The sequence below is a fragment of the Nilaparvata lugens genome, chromosome 11 (assembly GCF_014356525.2).
Source record: "Nilaparvata lugens isolate BPH chromosome 11, ASM1435652v1, whole genome shotgun sequence".
Classification (NCBI taxonomy): domain Eukaryota; kingdom Metazoa; phylum Arthropoda; class Insecta; order Hemiptera; family Delphacidae; genus Nilaparvata; species Nilaparvata lugens.
The window spans coordinates 31696981-31721020 of NC_052514.1; the positions used below are offsets into that span (position 1 = coordinate 31696981).

Here is a 24040-nt window from a genome sequence, read left to right on the forward strand (position 1 = left end):
CATTTTATTTTTTTTTCTTATGGCTTCTTTAAATATAAATGAAAGAAGAATATTTGTTTTATTTTAATAAAACAATATAAAAATCTAAAATATAAAAGGGTGCTTTAAGATTTTTCATATTGTTTTATTAATTAAAAAGGAGCCCATGTTAATGAAGTGTTTTTGTTTTATTTTATTTATATTTTTCGCATATCCAGAGTTCCTCTCCCTCAGAATAATTATACAGTATAAAACTAGTTAGGCTATAACAATATAGTAGGCTATAGCTTACTGCCTGACCTATCAAATTTGAAAGAACAGTTTGAAGCATAGGCCGATGTCTGAGCACCCTGTCCAACCTGAGCTTAGGCCAACACAAATACATGCAGTCTTCCTCGGCTGTTATTGTCACCTGCAAAATACAACACTTTTTACAAATAGCCTATAATCTCATATTATTTTAAAGTATTAGCATAGAGAAACAATAGCATAAAATAGATATCCCATGGTATAGGGCGTTTATGTCGCAACTTTTACTGTTATCTCAAGCCAATAGTCCATGTAATTCTTCCCCGTGAAGCTGTGTGACGCTGGTAGTCTCTCATATTGTGCCGTTCATACACTCTCACCCCAACAAAACAGTAAAAATCGACAATAATCAACAGTAATCGGCTTGAGATAACAGTAAAAGTTGCGACATAAACGCCCTATACCATGGGATATCTATGCTATTGTTTCTCTATGGTATTAGTAAGTAATAAGTAAGTAAAAATCGGACATATGAAAAATTTACATTAGTGGCCAGCCCAAGTATGGGCTATTCAATGAAGTGTCATTTCGCACAAGTGCACAGTACAGTATAGGTAGTTACTACAAATATATATAGGGTGTTCTGAAAAAAGGTGCGCATAAGTCAGGGCGTGATTCCTCACATCAAAAGAAGAAAAAGGTTCGAATTAACATAGGCCCGAAAATGCTTGATTACCAAGTTATACAGGGTGGAAGATTTCGTTTGAATTATATAAATAATTATATAATTATATAATTATATAATTAAATATATTATTGATGGATATGATAATTACTCCACTGGCAGTGATATAAGTAGAGCATCAGGTATCATGATATTTGTTTCGTCTAGCAGAGGTTTTGTTTGTTCGCGAGATGAATCACGGATTGATGGAGCCGATTCTATTTTACTCACTCTGAAAAAATCCAACTTCAAATTTAGATTATTGAGTTTGTACAGATGGCACTCTGTTGGATTAGATGTTTTCCTGAATAGTTTGAGCCATTTTCTGGAGAATCTAGGATGTGAAGGTGACTCAATGATTCTTGGAGACATTAACATTAATATAAATGACTTGAGTAGTGCTGGGGCTTTTGATTACATGGAAATCATGCATTTCAATGGCTACCAATCACTGATAGATCTAGATACTCGTGTAACAAACCTTAGCTCAAGCTGCATTGATCACATCTTTTATAAATCCAAGTTTAACAGGAAAATAATTCAGAGTTCAGTCATTGAATCGCTGATTACTGATCATAGAGCTATATCGGCTTCATTGTCTGTGTCTGGAGACCGGACCGGTCATGCTACTCCCATAGTTAAAGATATCATCGACGTCAAAAAATTGACGGACTTGTTGATGGAGCATAATTGGTGTGACTTATATGCTTGCGACAGTGTTGATGATAAGTTTTCTGTGTTCATGGATGGACTGCTGGCGTATATAAAGCAGTGCACTCGTTCAAGCCAGAGGCTTGTCAAAAATGTTAAGCGTCTAAAACCGTGGATGACAGATGGGCTCTGCCTAGCAATTAAGCATAGAGATAAACTCTATAAAGCGCATAGAAAATCTCCCCAAAATGAGAGATTGAAAGCTAAGTACTTGGCTGCAAAAATAACATAAATAAATTAATAAAAAATCAAAAGATTAAATTTTATTCCAACTTGAATACCTTTCCTGTAAAAAAACAATGGGAAATTATAAATAATCATTGCAGTAAATCAGTTTCCAAACGAAAGTCGATCCATCTGCATTGTGGAGATAATCTAATAACAGATGGAAACGTTCTGGCTAACAAATTCAATGAATACTTCATAAATATATCTGATGAAATAGTTTCTTCAATACATGACCCAGATGAATCCATGAGAGAAAATCATGATAGAAAATTTAAAAGTGATTTTATCCAAAATTCTTTTTTCTTAAATCCTATTAGCTATCAAGAACTACTAACTGAAATAATAAATTGAAAAATGGAAAATCTCCAGGTCCTGATAATATTTCCTCCAGTTTAATAAAATCTATAGCTTATGCTATTGTTCCTGTTCTTTGTCACATTTTTAATGCCAGCTTTTTGAATGGCCATTTCCCATCAAATCTAAAAACAGCTAAGGTAATACCTATTTTTAAGAGTGGATCGAGTAGAGAAATTTCAAATTATAGACCCATCTCACTGCTTTCAGTGTTCTCAAAAATTCTAGAGAAACTTTTTAAGAAAAGATTAATGAGCTTTTTCAATAAAGTGAACTATTTTAATAGAAACCAATTTGGATTTCAGGAGGGCTTGAACACAGAACAGGCATTATATAAGTTCATGTCAGATATTTATCACAGCATCAACACACCACATAAAAATAGAACATCTGGTCTATTCTTGGACATCCGAAAGGCTTTCGACACAGTTGAACACAGCACCTTGTTGAATAAGCTTCATGCTGCTGGTGTCCGTGGTGTTACCAACATGTGGTTAAAATCATACTTGATGGATAGAAAGCAGTATGTGTCTATTTCGGGTTGTGATAGTGAGCTGACAACAGTTAAATACGGCGTTCCACAAGGATCCGTTTTGGGCCCTATATTGTTTTTAGTCTACATAAATGATTTGTTTTCCCACACATTTTTTGGATCAATTACATCTTTTGCCGATGACACAGCCCTAGCGTATTCTGCTAAAAATGAAGAAGAACTGCATGAAATGATGCAGCTGGATTTGTTTGATTTGCGATGCTGGTTCAACTGTAACAAACTAGCACTAAATGCGAGCAAGACTTCCTATATAAACTTTTCATTATCATCACCATTTAGTTTCACTGATCCTGTCAGGTATCATCAGGTCGGTTGCAGATCTGTGAGTTGTGACTGTGAGGTAATTCAACAATCTGACTCTATTAAATATCTTGGGCTAATATTGGATCAAAGTCTAAATTGGGATTTGCATGTGAATAAAGTAAAAGGGTACCTCTTATACTTGGTTAGGACTTTCTATCAACTGCGTCAATTCTTCCCTGTAAATATTCTTCGTGTAATGTATTTCTCTTTCTTCAATAGTAGGCTGGAATACGGAATCTCATGTTATGCATCTACCTTCATGTCTCATTTTAAAAATCTTATAGTCCTACAAAAATCAATTGTTAGAATAATGTTGGAGCTAATAGACGAACGCATACTTTCCCAATATTCAGGTTTTTTGGAATTCTACCTTTCAGATACATGTATGTACTGAAAGTTTTATCTTTGTTTTATAAAATGAGTGGGGATAGGAATCAAATGGGGAATCTTGAACAAAATCAGCAGATAACTAGACAAACTACAAGGATGCTAATCAGACTCCCCAAACCAAACAGCACTACCTTCCAGAGATGCTTTTTATTCCTTGGACCTAAATTCTTCAATATTCTCCCAGATGAGATTAGAAAGCTACAGAATCTCAAGAAATTCCTAAAACAAACGAAGAGTTGGCTATGGCTTCATTCACCATTAGAAGTAGAAGACTTATTCAAAGTAGTAAGCTGAGAAACACATAGTGCTAATATCTAATCCATTATTGAATATGAATTTCAGTGTAGTATGGTCTTTTTACTGTAGTTACTTATGTATCCTTTAAAGTTTAACCTTTGCTTTGAGCTTTGATCTGCAAACATTGTTTTATTTATCGCTGTTATGTCTCATCTTTTATTTTTCATTTTTTCCCCTCTCTTGTCATGAATTATGTTGAAAAAAATTATACTGGTGATTCTTCCTCCCATTTTTTTTCGCAGTTTAACTACATTTCATAATATAAGTATATTTAAAGAGAGGAAATGCTACAATCAATCAATAAAATTACTTGATGATGGTGATTGAATGTGTGTGTGTTTGTGTGTGTGTGTGTGTAGGTTTTTTTCTCCTCCTATATCCGATTAAACCTCAACTCCTGCTCACGGACAAGTGCTTCATGAAGCACTTTGTGAGCAGTTATTGTTCACATTAATATTATATTATATATTATTATATTATATACTATTACTTGCAATCTATTATTAAATTTTAGATGGATTATTGTTGTATTTGTCAAGCTAGACTCTATTTGGTTTCTGTATATGTATTTATGAGTGTGAATAAATTTGAATTTGAATTTCTGTTCCCCTGCTGAAACGAAGCCCCACGGGTTGGCTGTTAAGATGTACTATTCAGCGTAATTTATGTAAAATGAACTGAAAAATTAAATAAAGCCGTTTCCAGATCTGTATCTACAGTAATTTGTGACGAAATAAGCGAAACTTGGTCCCGGAAAACAAATTCCTTTAAGGTTTGGAGCAGATTTACTATATTAAATGTACAATAAGAACGATGTACAATAAGAACAAAATATTTTTTATAGAATTTGCAGAAAATTTAATTTTGACGAGAGAGATGTAAAATAAGTCTACAATAGACAAACGCAACCTTCAAAAAATAATCCTCAATTACACACAAAACGCATGAAAATTCTTTTAAGCTCTCTTTTCATGCGTTTTGTGTGTACTGTAATTAAGGATTATTTTTTTGAAGCTTCCGTTTGTCTTTTATAGACTTATTTCTCTTTGAAATTAAATTTTCTACACATTCAGTAAAAAAATATTTTGTGTTTATTGTACATAGTACAATATTTGTATTTAACATAGTAAAACTGCTTCAAACCTTCAAGGAACTTGTTTTTCGGGACCAAGTTTCGCTTATTTCGTCACATATCTTAAAAATTACTGTAGCTACAGGTCTGAAAAATGTTTATTTAATTTTCCAGTACATTTTACATAATTGTTAATTGTTTTTGAAGGGACGGATTCAAGAATCCAAAGGTTCAAAGAACTTCACATATCAACCGAAGCTTATTGTGTTCCCAAGTAGTATGTTAGTTAGGCAAACCAATACCTATGTCCTTTACAAGAACCACGAGTTTTTCCCTATAATAACATTCCATTCATCACCTGGTTGCAATCCTTGTCGCAATCCAGTGTGATATGCTTGGCAGTCTCTTCAGACTGATTAGTCCTCGATACCTACATGAGTTCCACTCCTGGCCTTCTTTGTAGGTCCTTCAGCTGAGAAAGGGGCGGCCAAGTTGCCTCTAGGGCGCCCGGCCACCCTTGACTCAGCCTCTTGACCCACATGTGTGCCTAGAGTTTCACTCATTTCTGGTCTCTTGGATTTTTTCTCTTTGGGTCAAAGGCCTCACCTCTCCCAAGAAGTTTTTGCCTAAATGGCCGCCCTTCTTTGATCAGTGGTGAGGTTTGGTCTCTCCACCCACAACTCGTGACCTACGTGAGTTCCACTCCTGGTCTTTTTGTAGGTCCTTCCGCTGAGAGAGGGGACGCCAAACTGCCTCTAGGGCGCCCGGCGCTCGGCCACCCTCGACTCAGCCTCTTGACCCACATTCGTGCCTGGAGTTTCGCCCATTTCTGGTCTCTTGGGTTTTTCTTTTTGCCCCTCCGAAACTGCCCTGATGGGGGAGATCCCGTGGGTTTGAAGGCAAGGCAACTTCTGGAGTTGCCTTGAGGTCCATTTTAGTCGCCTCCTACGAAAAGCATGGATACTGAGGGTGAATTCTAGTTTTAAACACATTCTTGAGTAGGCCTAATATGATCGACTCAAAGCTCCCCCAACCCACAGGGTGCATTTTACATAAAGTACGATAAATAGTACATCCTAATTAACAGCCAACAAATACCCATAGGGCGTTTCAGCAGGGGAACTGAAATTCAGACGAAATCTTTCACTATGTATAACTTGTGACTTTCGGATCTATGTTGATTAGATTTTTTTTTCTTTTTTGATTTGAGTAATCACGCTTTGACTTAGGGGCATTTTGCTTCAGAACACTGTATAAAGTATAAGTAATCTCATATTGCTTGTGAAAGAATTTCATCGATCGACAACGAATTTAATACAGTGAACAGAAATTAATATATCCATCCTCAGTTGAATTTTTATCTGTTAAATACAGTGGCTTACGTTTATGTTTATGAACAAAGATAATGGTGTAAATAATGTTCTCAATACTTGGTTGGATATAATATGATTAGATCACCCTGCTAAAATTGTTTAATTGTTAATATTGCTCTAGTATTTATTTTCAAATTGCTAGTCTGAGCAGATTGAAATGCCACACACCAGGTTGATATGTTATAATTTGTTTTTGGATTTTGTTTATTAATCATCAATCTTTCCATCCTCAGTCAAATTTATATCTGTTGAATATTGGCTTACACGATAATCTTTATTAATTGTGTCATATTCGTTACCATTTGAACAAATGCAATTTCTCATTTATTTCCATGTGTAGACTGACTGGTTGCTTTGGCTTAGTACAAAATGAGCGCTGCTATCCAGAGATTGCCAGTTTATGTGTGTTTGGTTGAAACATGCCTAACTGGCAATTAGGAGGAAGTAGGCTCGATTCACGAGCTGACCAATAATTTTTGGATAGTAGCTGTCAGAATTTCCTTCTAGCTGTGCACCCATTTAAATATCTGCAGTAGCAGAAGTCTTTGGGGTGGTTGACAGCATTCAATTTGGATTTCAGCCTGAATTATTTCATAGTAATTAGCATGGAAAAAATGCAATTTCTCATTTATTTTCATGTTTTTCTATTTTAGTTTACTAACCTGGAAGAGTTCGTCACTAGTCTCATGACTAGCCTCCCATTCAGGAGAGTCTATGAACTGGTGGCAGTTAATGTAATGCAAATGCATATTATCACAAGTCACTCGTAATCTGAAACAGTTGAAATAATATTACTTGATTGAAACAAAAATAGATATTTCATCACAAATTAGAGTTATACACTGTATAAATCCACAAGCAATTAGTAATTGAAAAATTATAACAATATGAATTTGATTTGTTTTTGCAGATCAACCAAATGAGTGAAACCAGTATGAGCTGAACTAATGTCTGATGAAGATTATGAGGAAATGGTTAGATCTTTTGTATCAGGTGAGTCCTTACTGAAATCTAATTTGAAGTATGTAATGGTAACCATTGCTCTTTGAAACGGAATACTACTTAGACACTAAATTTTCTATCTAGGAAATTAAGTAGTATCTTTACTCATTAGGAACTGAAAGTAAACCCATTTCATAACACGGGTGGTATATCATATGTATTTGCACCAACCATTGTTGATGTGAACCCTAGTTAAAGGTTGTGTTGGTTGCTATATGAAACAAAGAATCATGATGAAGGAATTTTCAGGTAAGTCAAATAATATATAGTTATAAATATAGGTGGAGAAATAATGTGCGCATCCTGGAATTATAGTACTTTTCCTCCCTCAGGAATGAGGTTGCCTCAACCTCTGCTATGCCATCGGGCTTGAAATACAGTTTTTTCAGCCAAAAAGAGTTGTACTTTGATATTCTGAACCAGAGAATGAAGTTACACTAGCTAGTTCCTAGATGCACAAATCTCATGCCGCATCTACGTGTTGGTCCAATGAAGGCCAATGACGAGTGTGTGGATGGTTGGTTTGCCAGCGTTAGCCTAGATGTGGACTAGGCATCACCTCGGCGTTACGAGGTTGGCCCAGGCTGGGCCAGCTTATTGGCCCAACATGTGGACTAGGTATCAACCTTAGTCTCTCCCTTAGATTCTCCTAGTCTGAACTGTAGTCCATAGCTGACTTACTTTCCCCTTAACAGTATTGAAAGACGTTCGTCGGCGGGCGTAGCGTCCTCCACGGCGTAGCTCTCACCCTTGGCCAGGTGGCAGAGACTGGCCTCCCTTGTCAGCTCCTTGAAGTGCTTCTTGGTGACCTTGAGCGGCTTGAACAGCCGGATGTAGAGCTCTGTTAGCTCGACAGAGAGCGCTGGTGGTAGGAAGCGGCAGGTGAGGATGACCAAGTGCACCAGGTTGGCTACAGATAGCAGCACGTTCCACGCGAACATGTCCGGGCTACAGATGTGTACGCCTGCCCACATCGCCGAGACTAGGAAGCCCACGCTCAGCAGTGCTCTGAGCAATAATAAAGTCAAGATTTAGTTGCAATAAGTATCAAATTTCACTCATACAACAGTATTTTGTCAATTATTGTATCAACTTTTTTACTCGTATTTATGTAGAAATTTGATTTTTCTATTTTTAACTCAGAAGTGCCCTGGGAAAATATATAATAGTTGAAAATCAAAGTATCAAACTTGACTCATGCAACAATATTTTATTCACAGTTTGTTTAAAAACAGTACTTTTCAAGTGGTGAAGCCATATCACCAATACTAAGAAGCCCGCACTCAGCAATGCCATGCCCTGCACAAATCAAAAACACAATCATTATTGGGCAAAAGAAACAAGACGGAACCGCGCTACCTGTACACTGGGCTATTGTTCCAACAAGGTTCATCCTCTAACTATCTAGCATACTTTATTGTCCTCTGATTCTGCTTCATTACCCTCATTAGTGGCCCCGTGTGGTTGAAGGCATTTCTCTAACTGGTAGCACCAACTTATCTACTACTTTGCACCTTACATCTGTACTTGTATTTTCTACAATTATTATTGAATCTAAGTCAGTGATCTTATACTTGTAATTGTATTATTCCCAATGATTAATTTGATGAAACTCAACTTGCTCACAATAAGCTGTATACAGACCAACTTGAGTTACATACAATTCGATACTTATTGAATGTACGATTTTTGGCGTCCTTTTAAATTCTATTAGATTGAACACAAATTGACAAACTAATGATTTGTACCATGTCGTGTTTGTCAAGTTCCATTCAATCTCGTAGAATTTATTAGGACGTCAAACAAATGTACGCCCAAATTTACACACTAAGTACGTTAGACTAATTTTGTACTCATCATCGATTGTAATGTGTGTGTTTATCCAATCACTATATGCTTCCACTGGTTTACAGCTGAAATTGCCTTCAAGTAACCAGATTGGTCCACCAAAATATTCCTCATAGTGGAAACCTTAACAATAGACCACGAAAATGTCGAAATTCAATAACAATAGGCGACCACTGAAGGGTCACAAGAACTTCTACTTGTCTATCCATTGTTTTTGGCGGCCCCGTCTCGTTTCTTTAACCCTAATTATTAGTTGCAATACTATCATCTGAAATAATCCTCTGTGTGCTAAAGATGCAAGGATGTTAGCAGTCCTATATGGGCTCATATGCAGGGTTGTTTTGTTTTTCAAAAAATCATTTCAATCATCTCAAAAATTGAAAAAGTCAAGGTACTGAAGAAGCATTCCATACATTTTGTTAAATGTCTTATGTCAATAAAGAAATTTCTATTTCTATTTCTATTTTTCTATTCCAACTACGTTTTTTCTGCAGTTTGAAGTAGGTTGCATAGAAGAAGACGGTAGACACTTGCATGTTTGAACTGAATTCCAGGTGGATCAAATTTAAGGAACCCATTAAATTGGTTCTTATTGTTAATATAGTATCTTCTTGATTGTCATTCCATGTATCTTCTGTCGTTTTTTTGTTGATTTTCATCTTTAATTTAATCAAAATTTTTCAATTTTCTAGAAAAAAAAGAAAGGACGTGGCTCCAACCAGGATAACAATTTAACAAGGATAATAATTTGGGACTACTTAGCCATCAATTTTCTCAGACGATTAGAGGATTTTGACAACGTCAGCTGAAAATGAAAATTTTAAGAGAACAATGCGATTTTCACCAATATACAAGGTATCGTACCTATTCTATACACTTTCTCGACTATATTTAAGTTTCTACTATTGCTTATGCATAGGAACTCTTTTTCTTAAAAATTATTGAGATATGTTCAGTTATTTCTCCTAACAGACTAACTATCATATTCAAGTCTACAGACTTATCACAGAAAAATTTAGAAGTTTCAGTCCTACAGTGGACTTCAAAACCTGTGAAAAGCGTGTATAATCATATTTTTTCTGAATGCCAATGATTTGCTTTATTTACAAATACAGATTCATATAATACAACTACATCAAATTCAAGAAGTGTTAAAAAATTAATAATCCTAATTATGATATCCCACTAACTTATAATGGAATGTGTCGGGGTGATTATAATTATCAGGATTTCCCTCAGTTCTTACAGACTATAAGCTGTTAGGCATTCAAAGCGTACTTTGCTCAGTATGTTCTTCTAAATCGTTTATAAAAATATCATTATTGATGTTTCTTTTTTATCGATATGATTCTATCCAATATGAATTGCTGGAAAAAGTTCACCCTTCTAACTAGTTCATCAGGCTTAAAATCCCTAAGGCTGGCCACTAAAGTAACGGTTTACATGTCTGATACGTCTGTACAGTCGAAAATCTGAACGATTGTGACTGTGGCTTCGACTTAGGTCTGCAGACGAAAAACCACTGTACAGTTTGTGTGCTCTTACCTAACCTAACTTAAAACTTGAAATTCTGCTTACTGGGAAGACAGTTCGTCTGACAGTCGTATCGGACATATGAAAACTTAACAACAGTCGCTAGTATGGATTAAGTGGCATTTCGCACAAGTGCTGCACAGTACAGTATAGGTAGTTTAGGTAGGTAGTATAGGTATATTTATCAAGTTTAGGTAGGTAGTATAGGTATATTTACCAAGTAGGCATGCGGACTATTGAATGAAGAAGCATTCCCCTAACCAACAGTTCAAATCTAATATCAAGTCGAGTATAATTATTACAGTTCTAAAGGCTGATCTACACGGTGCCAGTCGGCTTGCCAGTTGAGGTAGCCAGTCTCTGGATGCCAACGACTGGCACTGTGTAAACGGCTCACGCCAGTAACTGGAGAAGCCAGCAAGCCAAGCACGCGCAAGCAACAAATAATATTCTTGCTTTACTGGCGCGCCAGCTTCATGTCAGCCTCATCACAGCTTTATATTCTTGCGGGTCATTAGCATGAAGCTCTCCTATAATTATCTCTGATGCCCCCAAAGTCTTGTTGTCCATCTACTCTCGTATCTCGTTCTTTCCGCTGTAACTCGTGGGTACATATTTCCAAAAATTCTTCACACAAAACCATAAATATTCCACGCACACACTTTTGAACGGCAACTCTGTGTGGCGTTTCTGCCATATGTTTAAAAAACCAAGATCTGCACTACTTTTACATGAACCACGCTCGCTTTGGAACTACACCAACACATCTGACTTGTTCCATAGTAGCTGGCAACGTGTAAACAGGGCACCGCTTAAAGCTGGCATGCCAGTCGCCGCTTGCCAGTGACCTTCCAGTCAATATCCAAACTGGCATGCCAGCCACTGGCACCGTGTAAATCAGCCTTTAGTCTAATATGATTATTTACAAATCATTAAATTTGAAAAGAATTTGACTCACCGAACCAACAGTACACTTGGTTTGAAACTGCGCGGGAGAATGAAGGCGGCCGCAAAGCAGATATTGGACAACTGGTAGAGGTTGTGTTGAGCCGGTTCCCACTCGCCACACGAACTACCCTCGCCATTGATAACATTGACGTCGTCCTCGCCGTCTGTCGTGTAGTTGCTGGTCGCATTGTCGGCCAATATCGTGTCGTTGTCGCCAATAAACAGATAGATTTCGCCAAGAGAAGAGTTCAAATAGAGCAGAGCCGTCTGATTGTCCATTTCAACGCAGGCTATCACATACAGCCTTGTACTACTACAACAACAATGCTTCTTATCTTGGTTGCTTGTACAGGAAGAACTCTCCATCACCATAGTTACGATCGCCGCCCGATTAAAGTAGTCTGCCCTTACGGATGCTGTGGTCTGTCTCTGTCCCTGTCTCGCTTCTACCTGGCTGCTCTGCTTGGCTTCCCAAACATCTCTGACTGGGATGTCAGCTAGGGCATTCTGCAACATTCATAAGATAAACTCAATTAACTGATCTATTTATTCATATACAAATACAATCCAGATAAAAACAACAGGAATTCGCCCAAAACTGCTCTAAACCTTAATTTGGAATACACAGTCTAGAGGTTATGTAAAGTATGACTCAGGCTTTGTATATTAAATTGTGTGTAATATATTTATAAGCTTATTCGAAGTGTTCGGTAAGTGATTTTTTACAGTATGATGTGCTTGGTTTCCCAACTGGAATGTCAGCTAGGACACTCTTTAAAGCGGCCCATAGACGAACAACTTGGTTGCCCACTGTTTCCCACAGACGGTCAACCTGCTTTTGCCAACTTCATTTCCCAATCAGCTCTGCTGCTGTAGCGTTTACACTTGACATTTACTGAAAATGAGCGATCTATTATCTTTTATTGAACTATACTAACTATGTGACGAACCTGGTTGTGAATAAATAAGGCTTTTATATAATATGACCTGGTTATGAATAAAGAAGTCTTATGTATAATCTAACATTTAATTTTGGGGCATATTGGCATATATATTCCATTTTTTTAACAGGTCTATGCTTTATAACAATAACAGGCTTAAGAAATGGCTTATGAAAAAGTGTTACAGTACAGATTTACTGTTTACACAAAATTTTAATGTTTTTATAGGAGAACAACATTTAATAGAACAAGAATGATTAACCGCCTTCACTTAAGAAGTTGAAGAAATAGGTACTTCAAATAAAAAATTCCTCGAATAAATTGTATAAGCTCAATAAAAAGCAAGTTCTCATTTTATTTTAGTCAAGACTTAATAATAATTGTTACTCAGCATACAAACAAATTGCATTGTGTTTTGAGATTCTGCTCCCTGGTCTACTATTACTGTGATAAGTGAAAAGGCCTGATTTCATGAAATAACCTGGATTTGAGCAACAGTAGATTCTAAACCATTAAAGAATTATACTACAGAACCATTTTAAAATAACCCAACTGCCTTTCAAACCTAGTTTTCGTTTATTGTGAAATGAATCCTAAAAATGCTTTCAATCATATTAAAGTACGCCCATGAGTACTATGACACTATTCAAATAGGTACTGAGGTTGTGAACTGTGTTGTCAACTTCCCCACACATGCTCCAACATGGTTGCCAACATGAAGCTCCGCCCACAGAAAATCAAAACTATTTGATCTCACACCAACCGTTGGACCAACCGGTTGCTACAACCACCAACCTCCCCTCAGACGTAGAACATCCACTCCAACACAGCAAGTTGGCAACTATGTTGCCAACCAAGTTGTTCGTCTATGGGCCGCTTAAGATTCATAAGAAACATTCAATTGGATGAGAAAGTATGATATAGGCTTCCTATATTAAAGTGTGAGTAATTGTAAAGTGTGAAGAATGTAAATCAATAAAACCATAGAAGTACTTTTATTTTCTTTATTACAATATTTATTTATTTATTCATGGAGACAACAGGTAAAAAACCCATTTCGCCTCCTCCACACTTTACAATATATGACACATCAGAATTGAAAATAAATGAACTTATTACGGTACTATGTCTCTAAATCAACCTAGCACTTACAGTTTTTGCATATATAGATTCTTAATTAACCGAGGATAGTTATAGGCCCATTTTCAATTCTTCAAGATTTTATTACGTCAGGTATTCAGTTCGTCAAGATTTAAAATCGACCCTTGCGGAGCATGGGTTACCTGCTAGTCTATAGTAATTCAATAATTATTTGTGTTAATTGGTCATAATGTTGATCTTTTCTATAAATAACCATAGACTACCCTTCTTGAGACGAAAATTATTTTATAAAATTGAGTATTCTTCATCACAAATTAATAAAAATAATTTGTAAAATTGTGTCGGTGACAAGACCTATAGGGTATGTGCCCAGATACATTCTCCAACCTTACATCCTTTCTCTAACAGCCGTTTCGAAGGACTGTATTGTCATTGACTTCAAGAATGGTGATTCTCTAAACATCCGAGACTCATTCTATAACCTCTTGTACAGCAATATGATTCTACAATGTAATAAGCATCATATCAAAATAGATTACTATATTCGAAAATGAGTGGCACTGAGCATCCATGACCAGTCCTATGTGATCATCTCATCAAGTTGCTGAACGTGGTATTGCTGCAAAACTGCTGATTAGGATCTTCAAGGATAGATAAAGTTTTATTGTCATTTTGAATGTTCTACTATCATTGTTTAAGCTCAGTATCATATCTGATATGATCATCGAATGACTATTTAAGTTGGATAATCTTACCGATTACGCGTTTCTAGTATCATGTATTATAAGGTGAAGAGGTGGGAACGCTTTTATGTCTCATTTTCATGGTTTTGTGTCTCATTTTTGCTCAGATCATCGAGATTTGTACAGTCTGCAAGGGAAAACATTAATGTATCTCATCAAGTTTTATCTTCATATCTAGTGCTAACTCGAGTGTAGGCCTAGAAGCTGAGTGAGTGATAAAATCATTACAGTTGACCTCATTCAAGAGTGGTCCGCCCTTTTTTCTGAAATTATCATTGTTAAACAGTGGGAAATGATCATACTCAACCGTTGAACGTTGAAATCTAGTTTCATAGTGATAATAAAAGCAGTCTGCAAAGCTCCTCATGTGCATGCCTATCGTTTGGAAGTGAGCCTAAGTAGTTTTCAACCCCTTGGTAGTCCAAGTGAAGCTTCGTCTATTCCGTGCTACAGTGTGTTTCACGTGAAAACTGTCAGCGTTGGATGAATGGGAAGTCTTGATGTTATTTATAACTAAAGCTGACTGAAGTGAGTGAATATCACTAAAGGTCTATTTGGATACTGTCCAGTATTAACCCATATTATCTGCAATTTTCTCTCGACCCACACGTGTAGTTTTCCTGAGGGGGAAATATGGAGTGGAAATCTCTTGTAGCCTCCACTGGAAATCTTAAGTGGAAAATGAGATTTGGCTCAATGTGTACTCGATATTGGATTATTATTGTAGTCAAGCTGACTAGTCAAGTTTTGGCTTGGATTTACTTGGATTAGATTCTTATGATCCTAAATTACTGAGATATTGCAATTATTCAAATTCTAATGAATTAAAAATATTATTATTGAACGAAAATCCAAATTAAATGCTGTAAATCACCTCGAAGACTTCTGCTACTGCAAATATTGACAACAGTGTAAACAGCTAAATGGAAATTCAATATTCATATAGAAATTCCCTGTTGTCAATATTTGCAGCAGCAGAAGTCTTCGGGGTGATTTACAGAATTTGATTTGGATTTTCGTTCAATAATAATTATTGTCTTATGGTCAGTCAATTTTCAAGCTATTGATTGTCATAAAAAACGTTAATAGTTGTTCAGAGACCTCAAGTCAAACCGATTTCAATCAATATAATAATTTTAATGACAAGATTCACTTGACATTTTTCATACAAACAGTAGTAGTCATCTATCTATGGCAGAAAGTCTTCTGGATGAATTATAGTCACTATATTAACTGCCATTATAACGTGGACCTCACTATAGCATACGACATTAGTTACCTACTCATGTTACATGTTTAGCCTACTTTGGTTTTTAAATTGTTGCAATTTGCTTCGATTATTCTGGAATATTTAGGAAGATGGGAGTCTGAAACTGAAATTTTATTATAGAATTAAATTAGCTTCAATAGATATTTATTATATTGGAAATAGAAATATTATTTTATTGTGGAAAATTTCCCACTACTCCATTGGAAAACAATCTATGAAGTGCTGTAAATGATCCATTATTATGAATATAAAGAAAATAAAAATCTCAGCATAAATGACCGAAACATGTTGTGATAAAATATTTCATAAAAAGGGTACTGAGATTTTTATTTTCTTTATATTTATATTACAAGTAGCCCTATACAAGAAAGAGGTCCATTATTATGGTATGTTCATACAAACACAAACGATGATGGAAACTAACATTGAGTTACAAGATGTCAAGAACTTAAAATACTGTCTAAACAAGTAAAGTTCTTGATACGACCTCCTTTGTAGTCAGGTGAATTGTTTATTTGTGTAGTGCTCTGCAATTCGTCAATATTTTAGTTGAGTAGAAGAAGGCCTGGTAGAAATTCAAATAAGGAACGTCGTTTCTAGTGATTAATGGCGAGCCTTAATGAAGGAGTTCCACTACAGCTATATTACCTCTCAAAACACAAATATTTTCTTACTTGTACTAGGCATGCGATAAACTGGATGTAATGCAACGTGTTTGGAAATTTATTGTATGCATGACAAGTGCTTGACTTGAAACGGCTCAAAATTGTTGTAAATCCTTGACCTTTTTCTGAGTTTGGTGGGTTAGTTTACTCGATCTAAAGGGAGAATGACTCATCAAGTGTTTATGCAAGATACAAAACTGCTATATAAAAGAAATATTTGATTCCATTCCAAGTTATTGAATAGCTTAGAATTCAAATCCTATCAAACGTAGAAACTCCAAGAGCTAATATTTTTTTTTAGCTAGTTTTTCTGCCATCTCGATTAGATCGAGAGCATTCTTAGTCTGTCTTTTAAAATAGTCTATATTATTTATATTCATCCCGATTGAATAGAAACAAACTTTCGATAGAGATTAAAAATCCAAGATTTTTATAGATCTTCTCCCATGTCTGATCTTCAATCAGAGTTATCTCCTGAAGTGATTTGTGTTTTTCTTGCATTGAATTTGTGAAATTACTCAAACATTTTCTAATTAATGGCGATTGAATGGAGTAATTTTTTTTTCATCTAGTTTTTCAACCATCAACATTGTCCTCTCCCAATCATATTATTGTCTATTATGATTTGTAGCTGTGTAATAAATTAATTGATTAATTAGATTTTTTCAACAACGTTAACGTCAGATGAAGGCAATACATTACGGTAAGTTATATTATTAACTATTATAGAATATTTTAAATATTCTAAACACGTTGTTAAATAGGTAGGTAGTTTTATTGTAGGAAATTCTTTTCAAGTTTTGACAAAAAGTTAGCGTGCTGTTACTATGAAAGAAAGCATAATCTTTCCAACGTTTTCAAGTTTTTAAAAATATTTTGGGCGTTGGACCAGTTATAAAAATATGTAAAACATCATGCAATAGGGGTGAAGAATAATTGAGACTTTTCATTTATTTTACATTGTAGGAACAAAGTATGAAGCCGAGAAGAACATGTATAGAAAAATGTACTCCAACAAAAAACTAGAATGCACCTGAACTCTAATATTCCATTTCTTAATCAACGTTATAAAATTGAATAAAAACCTCTAATTGTAATATAGAATTTGATAAGTTGAAGGTATCATGAAGAATCATTGATTCTGAAGGAAATCTTGTGAAAAGACCTAGAATTGGAAATGCCAGCCTAGGATGAGGTGTGAAACATTTGTTCTACTTCTAGCGGTTGTAGAAAGGTCATGGCATCCTAAAAGTCAGCAGTCTGTTAAGTATGGGCTGATGATGACGTGGAAGCCTTAAATATCTATCAAGTCATGGACTCAAAAATAGCTTGTTCCATATCTTTATACAACATAATAAAAGTTTTAAACTATTATATTTATTTAGTCAGTGAAGCTTATATAAACTCGAGTTTATTTGAAAATGATACCTTCCCCAAATAGGAATTTCTAAATCAGAATCGTTCTGACGTAGAACGGTATATTTTGTAATATTTTTATTCTGTATCTCATCTGCATATCTCTCTTCTGGAAGAATTTTTAGCTCTAATCGTTTTTAGCTCGTGAAACTGTAGAGCCGAATCTATTTCAAGAATATTCAAGAATTCAAAACTAAACCGTTCCTCTAGTTATTATGTTTCCGTCTTTCGGAGGAAACTATAAGCCGTCGGTCCCGACTACCTAAAAAGTAGTCGTCATCTCTCATCATCATCATCCCTCTCACTCATTACCCTCGCACAAGCCTAAGAGCTTATGTGGGCTTCACACTCAGTATTATTATTATTATTATTCTCTTTTTCACGCAGTTGCGGATAGCTTATGCGAAGAGGGGCAAAATTTATGCAACCTCTTGGCATTATTTTCTATTATTGATGGAGTATTTTACCAAATATGTTGGAGCGTTTGGCGTACTATGCGAGCTGTATCAAGCAGAACAGACTTCTGCATTTTCCCTACCAGAGTTTCTGAGACATCAATAGCCTTACAGCTCTCCACTGTTGAATTAAGAACCAGACCATTCACAGATATTACGATTGGGATTATTCTAACATTATTGAGCCCATACATATATTTGAGCTCAAATGCTAGCTCTTGATACTTCCTCAATTTCTCACCTCTTGTTCTTTGACAATTTTCATCTGCTGGTATGGCTACATCATTATCAAGGCTTCTTTTTGATTCATGTTCAACATTAGGATGTCAGGCTTGTTATGAATGACTTGCCTGTCAGTGATCATTTGAACATCCCAATAGATCTTAATCTGGTTTCTCTCAATAAATGCAGGAGGAGAGTAAGAATAGTATGGGGGCATTTCTTCAAAGAAGTCAAATTCCTGCTGCAATTTCAGGTGCACTATTTTTGCAACATTATTATGTCGCCTCAAATACTCTTTAGGTGCCAATATTGAGCAGCCTGAAACTATGTGCTGAATACTTTCCACTGCAGCGTTACAAAGCCTGCATTTATCACTTATGCTCAGACCTCTGATAATATGTCTTCTATAGGCATTGGTAGCGACAACCTGATCCTGCATAGCAATTATAAAGCCTTCTGTTTCTGGGAAAAGACTTCCATCTGTCAGCCACCTGCTTGAAAGGTCATGATTATTATGATTATTATGATCAGAGTTCAGATGCTTACAGTAGCGCCCATGCAGTTCCCTCTGTTGCCATTCTGCCTTGTAATCATGCACTGTCAAGGGCTCTCGACCATTAGGATTCCTCAGGTTAAGTGCAGTATAATTTTCATCCAGTCGGCACACTTCCCTGAGGAGATTTGTGTTAGCAGAAATGAAATACTCTCTTAGTCTTTTCTCTTGTTTTGCACACAGATCTGAAACCCTGGACAAGCCCCTGCCACCCAGCTTCCTTGGCATATATAGACGACTCATCGATGATCTTGGGTGATGCATTACCTTGGCATATTGTGGGTTGATTTGAAGAATATCCACCTCCTCGACTAATGGATCGAATTTACTTCTTCGTATAGGTACTTTCATTAGGACTTTGTTTGAAGGGGCAAGCCAGGTTGGAAGTGCTATACCATTAGATGATTGTCTATAGTGTCGGAACATCCTATCATGTGGCGTCTCATTAGTAGCCGTGCACAATAGGGATCGAATAGAATGTAGAGAATCTGGGAGCACAGATTCCCAATCAGATACATCCAAATTTCTATGCTTCAATGTAAGAGACACTGTGCGCCAAATTGTACCATTTTCTCGTTCGATTTGGCCATTTCCTGGTGCGTTATAAGGTGATGACATGGAAGTGGCTACTCCTCGATTATGAAGGAATTCCTGCAGCTCTCTGGATTTGAAAGAGGTTCCATTGTCAGTATGTACATAAGAAGGTAAACCAAATGTGGTAAACAAGTTCACAAGGCACTGAATTACAGTTGATGAATTCATATTCGGACAAGGGTATGCAAACGGAAACCTAGAGTACTCATCAATATTATTGTCAACAAATATTTGTTTTCAGTTTTTGATGGAAGAGGACCCTTGAAGTCCACGCTTAATCTTTCAAATGGATGTGTCGCCTTTATGAGAGTAGATTTCAATTTCTTGAAAAATTGAGGTTTTATGGCATTACATGTTTGACATGAAGAAGTCATTTTTCTGACATCCTCAACTGAATAGGGAAAATTATGAGTTCTTACCCAATGAATCATTCTGGTCACTCCAGGGTGACACAAGTCACAGTGTAGGGAGTGTAATTTATCGGTTTGAGTTGCATTACACACTCTGGAGAGTGCATCTGCTACTTGGTTGTCCTTTCCTGGTCTGTAAATTATTTCGTAATTGTAGCATGACATCTCCAATCGCCATCGTTGTATTTTTTCATTTTTTATTTTATTTTGATGAGTCATATCAAACATGAATGATACAGAGCGCTGGTCAGTGATAATTTTGAAGAATCTCCCAAGTAAGAAATGTCTCCACTTTTTAAGAGCACACACAATAGCAAAAGCCTCTTTTCCAATGGATGAATGTTTACGCCCACTATCATTCAGCTTCTGAGAGAAGAATGCTACTATCACGTCCACACTGTGATAGGACAGCTGAAATTGAAAAATCAGATGCATCTGTTTCAACCACAAAAGGTTCAAAGTCGTCAATTGTACTAACTACTGCCTTAGAAATCTCAGTTTTGAGTTGATTGAAGTCAGCTATAGCTTCAGAAGTCAAAGGAAAGGTCTTTGCTATAAGAAGCCGTTTAGCTTTATCTGAATAATTGGATAACCATTTGGAATAGTGTGCAAACATTCCAATTGTTCGCTCAAGAGCCTTTCTATTATCCGGGGGTGGAAGATTGAGCAATGGTTTCAGACGTTCAGGGTCAGGAGAAATTGTCCCATTTTCAATTTTATAGCCAAGCAAGCTTATTGAAGTAAGTGAATATTTGCTTTTTTCTGTATTGATTGTAAAATTATATTTTTGTACTGCATCTAAGAATTTTTTGAGATTCAAATCATGTTCCTTCTGATTCTTAGCACATATTGTCACATCATCCAGGTATGCATACGTTTTTTCAATTTTTTCATTATTAATAACATTATCAATGACTCGCTGAAAAGTGGGTACCGTACACCATCTGTCAGACCAAAAGCAAGCCTTCGAAATTGATACAAACGGCCACATGCCTCAAATGCAGTGAAAGGTCGATCTTTTTCTCGTAGGGGTACCTGGTGGTAAGCGCTTTTCAAGTCAATAGTGGTGAATACAGAGTTTCTTGAGACCTTAGAAACAATATCTTCAAGACTAGGGAGGGGATATGCGTCAAGATGTGTGTATCGGTTAATAGTTTGAGAATAGTCTATTACCATTCGCTTTTTGTGATTTTCGTTCTTCACTACAAATGCTTGAGCTCTCCAGGGAGACCTGCTTTCTTCAATAATTCCATCAGCTAGCAGTTTCTCAATTTCTTTCTCCATGAAACTAGTGTCTTCAAGAGAATGCTTTCGGGATTTAGTAATTATAGGTTTAATGTCTTTAGTTAAAAACACAAAAAGTGGTGGAGGTTCTATCTTTGCTGGAGCCAGATAATTGATAGTCAATGGGGATTTAGTTCCTCCAAATGAAACTCTAAGTTCAGAGTGTTGATTAAGTAAGTCATGTCCTACAATAACATTAGCACACAAATCAGGCAATACACTGAATTTTGTTTTGGGGTAATGTTGACCTGAAAATTCTAAATGAGCTACACAATAAAAGGAAATGTTCTTTCTTAGTGATGTTGAAGCCATGGACACTGCACCAGTTGTAGGGTACATTTCAAGTCCACATTTTTTAGCAAAACAGTGTGAAATAAATGTCTCAGAGCTTCCTGTATCTATTAAAGGAGAAGTAGGAATGTTGTTTACCTGAGCTTGTACTGTAGCATTTTTAAGAACAGTAGAGGCTGCAATAACCGCCGAAGATGAAGAAGTTTTAGTAGATTTGCAGACATTTTTCCAATGACCTATTTTCTGGCATTTTTCGCATGAGTCATTTAGTGCAGGGCACTGCTGACGTGTTTTATGTCGCTGACGACCACAAAAATAACATTTTTGAAAACTTGAGCTTCCAGTTTTTACAGCTGACAAATTTGTTTCTTAACATGAATTTTCTGAAGAATTATTTGAAGTGGCATTAAGAGTTATTTCAGAAGAGTAAGAAGCTGATTGATTTCTGGCAGATTCCAAGGCACATGCTTTTTCAATAGCTTCATCAAGAGTTAGCTTGTCAAACTCCAAAAGTCTCAGTCTTATCTGATGAGAGCTGAGGCCCCGGATAAATGAATCACGAATGTATGTTTTCCTATGAGTTTCAGAATCAACATCTGCAAACCCACAATTCTTATTCAGTTGTTGTAAAGCTTGGTTATATTGGTCAAATGTCTCATCTGAAGACTGTTTTCTAGTTGCCAATTTATGTCTAGCGAATATTTCATTTATTGGTTTTACATATGCAGATTTTAGTGCGTCAATAGCCGAAGTATATGAATTTTTGTCGGCAATTGTTTGATAAACAGAATGAGATAGAAAGTTGGTAAGCAACCGCAACTTACTTTCATCATCGATGTCTTCTTCGTCAAAAGATGCGATGAAATTCTCAAAAGTCTTTAGCCAGAAGTTCCATTCTTGTAGAGCTGTTGGAGAACTCGGATCACCATCAAACTTGTCTGGTTTCAAAAATTTGTCCATCGTAACGCGAATTTTCAGTTTTCGTTTCCAGAAAAGATTTGAAGATTATACATTTGTTGTTGAATAGAATTGTGAAATAGAGAATAGAAATTGATTGACTCGTATTTGATAAGATGAATTGATTTGATGATTTTGCATTACTGATCAATAAATTGTAATGAAAAACCTCTGCATTCTAGGCTTTATTGATCAGTAATGAATTCATAACAGATTCAAAATTAGAATAAATAGTTCAACATCTGATAACAGAAACATAAGAAGAAAACACTAGTCATATGATGATTCAATATCATCACAGGCTGAAAGTAGTGACTAGCTGAAGCAAATTCTCAAGCTGCTCTGGTGACTTGGCATAAAGTTTCAGGTCATCCATATAGAAACTGTGTGATACTGTAAACTCTCTTGAAACATTGAGCTTATATCCATATGGGGAATTTCTTAGCAACAAACTAAGAGGATTTAAGGCCAGGCAGAACCAGAGAGGGCTCAGACTGTCACCCTGGTAAATTCCTCTGACAACCTTGATAGCACCTGTTTGAAATTGATCCACTCCATCCCCAATACACAGCCTGACACTCCACTCAGTCATGGCTAGCTTCAAAAAGTTGACAATACCTGAACTGACTTTATAAAGTTGGAGAACATGCACCAGCCAACTGTGTGGGACGGAGTCAAAGGCTTTTGCATAATCTATCCAGGCAATGGATAGATTCCTCTGCTTAGCACTCGCCTGACCAGCAATGAAGGAGTCAACAACTAACAACTCCTTACATCCTTTTGCTCCCTTCTTGCACCCAAGTTGTTCTGGGGAAATTATACAGTTATCTGTAATATGCTTCTCAATTTTTATGGTGATAATGGAGGTCAAAAGCTTGTATACACTATTCAAAGCAGGTGATGGGCCTGTAATCTTTGGGACCGAGTTCACCGTCTTTCTTAGGTACCATATAGGTCAAGCCTGATGCAAATCCTGCTGGAATCTCTGACTCGGAATTTAGAAGGTCATCGAAGCACTTTGCAACAACAGGATGGAGGCTTGAAAAATTTTTGAGCCAATAGTTTTGAATTCCATCAGGTCCAGGTGCCTTCCAGTTGTGTGCTTTCTTTGCTGCCAAAGCAACATCTTCTGGCCTGATTATACATTCTGCCATGACAGGTATCTCCCTCGCTTCATTCTCCACCTGCCTCATCCAGTACGCATCTTCCTCATGCACAGCTGGCCTTTCCCAAACAGACTTCCAGAAGTCTTCCAATGCCTCTGCACTTGGATGCTTTACTTTTCCAACACCTCCATTCAGTCTCTTTTAGAATTTACTCTCATTATTTGCGAATGAGGCTGCTTGGTGCCTTCTATCCTCAGCTTGTGTGTACCTGCGACATCGGTTTGCTAACGCTGCCAGCTTCTGTTTCCACAGGTCCATATGCAACTTCAGTGTCTCATGCAACTTGCTTTTCTGAATAAATCCAACATACTGCACAATGATTCCATCTATTTGAGTCTTCTGTTTGTTTGAAGCTCTACTAGGGTTTTGCAAATAGCTTGTGACTATCCCAATACGTTTTCTCAAGTC

At 36.4% G+C, this 24040-nt stretch overlaps 1 protein-coding gene across 1 annotated transcript in view; it reads right to left on the reverse strand.

The window, feature by feature from the left end:
• LOC111054934 (blood vessel epicardial substance) overlaps positions 1-24040 on the reverse strand; it is a 107036-nt gene that overhangs the window by 27947 nt on the left and 55049 nt on the right. Inside the window, exons 3-6 of the mRNA XM_039437390.1 lie at positions 11575-12071; positions 7917-8243; positions 6896-7004; positions 280-391 (exon numbers count right to left, since the gene is read on the reverse strand). Of these exons, the coding sequence (XP_039293324.1) occupies positions 280-391; positions 6896-7004; positions 7917-8243; positions 11575-11936 (910 nt within the window). The 5' untranslated portion in view covers positions 11937-12071. The remainder of the gene's footprint in view (positions 1-279; positions 392-6895; positions 7005-7916; positions 8244-11574; positions 12072-24040) is intronic.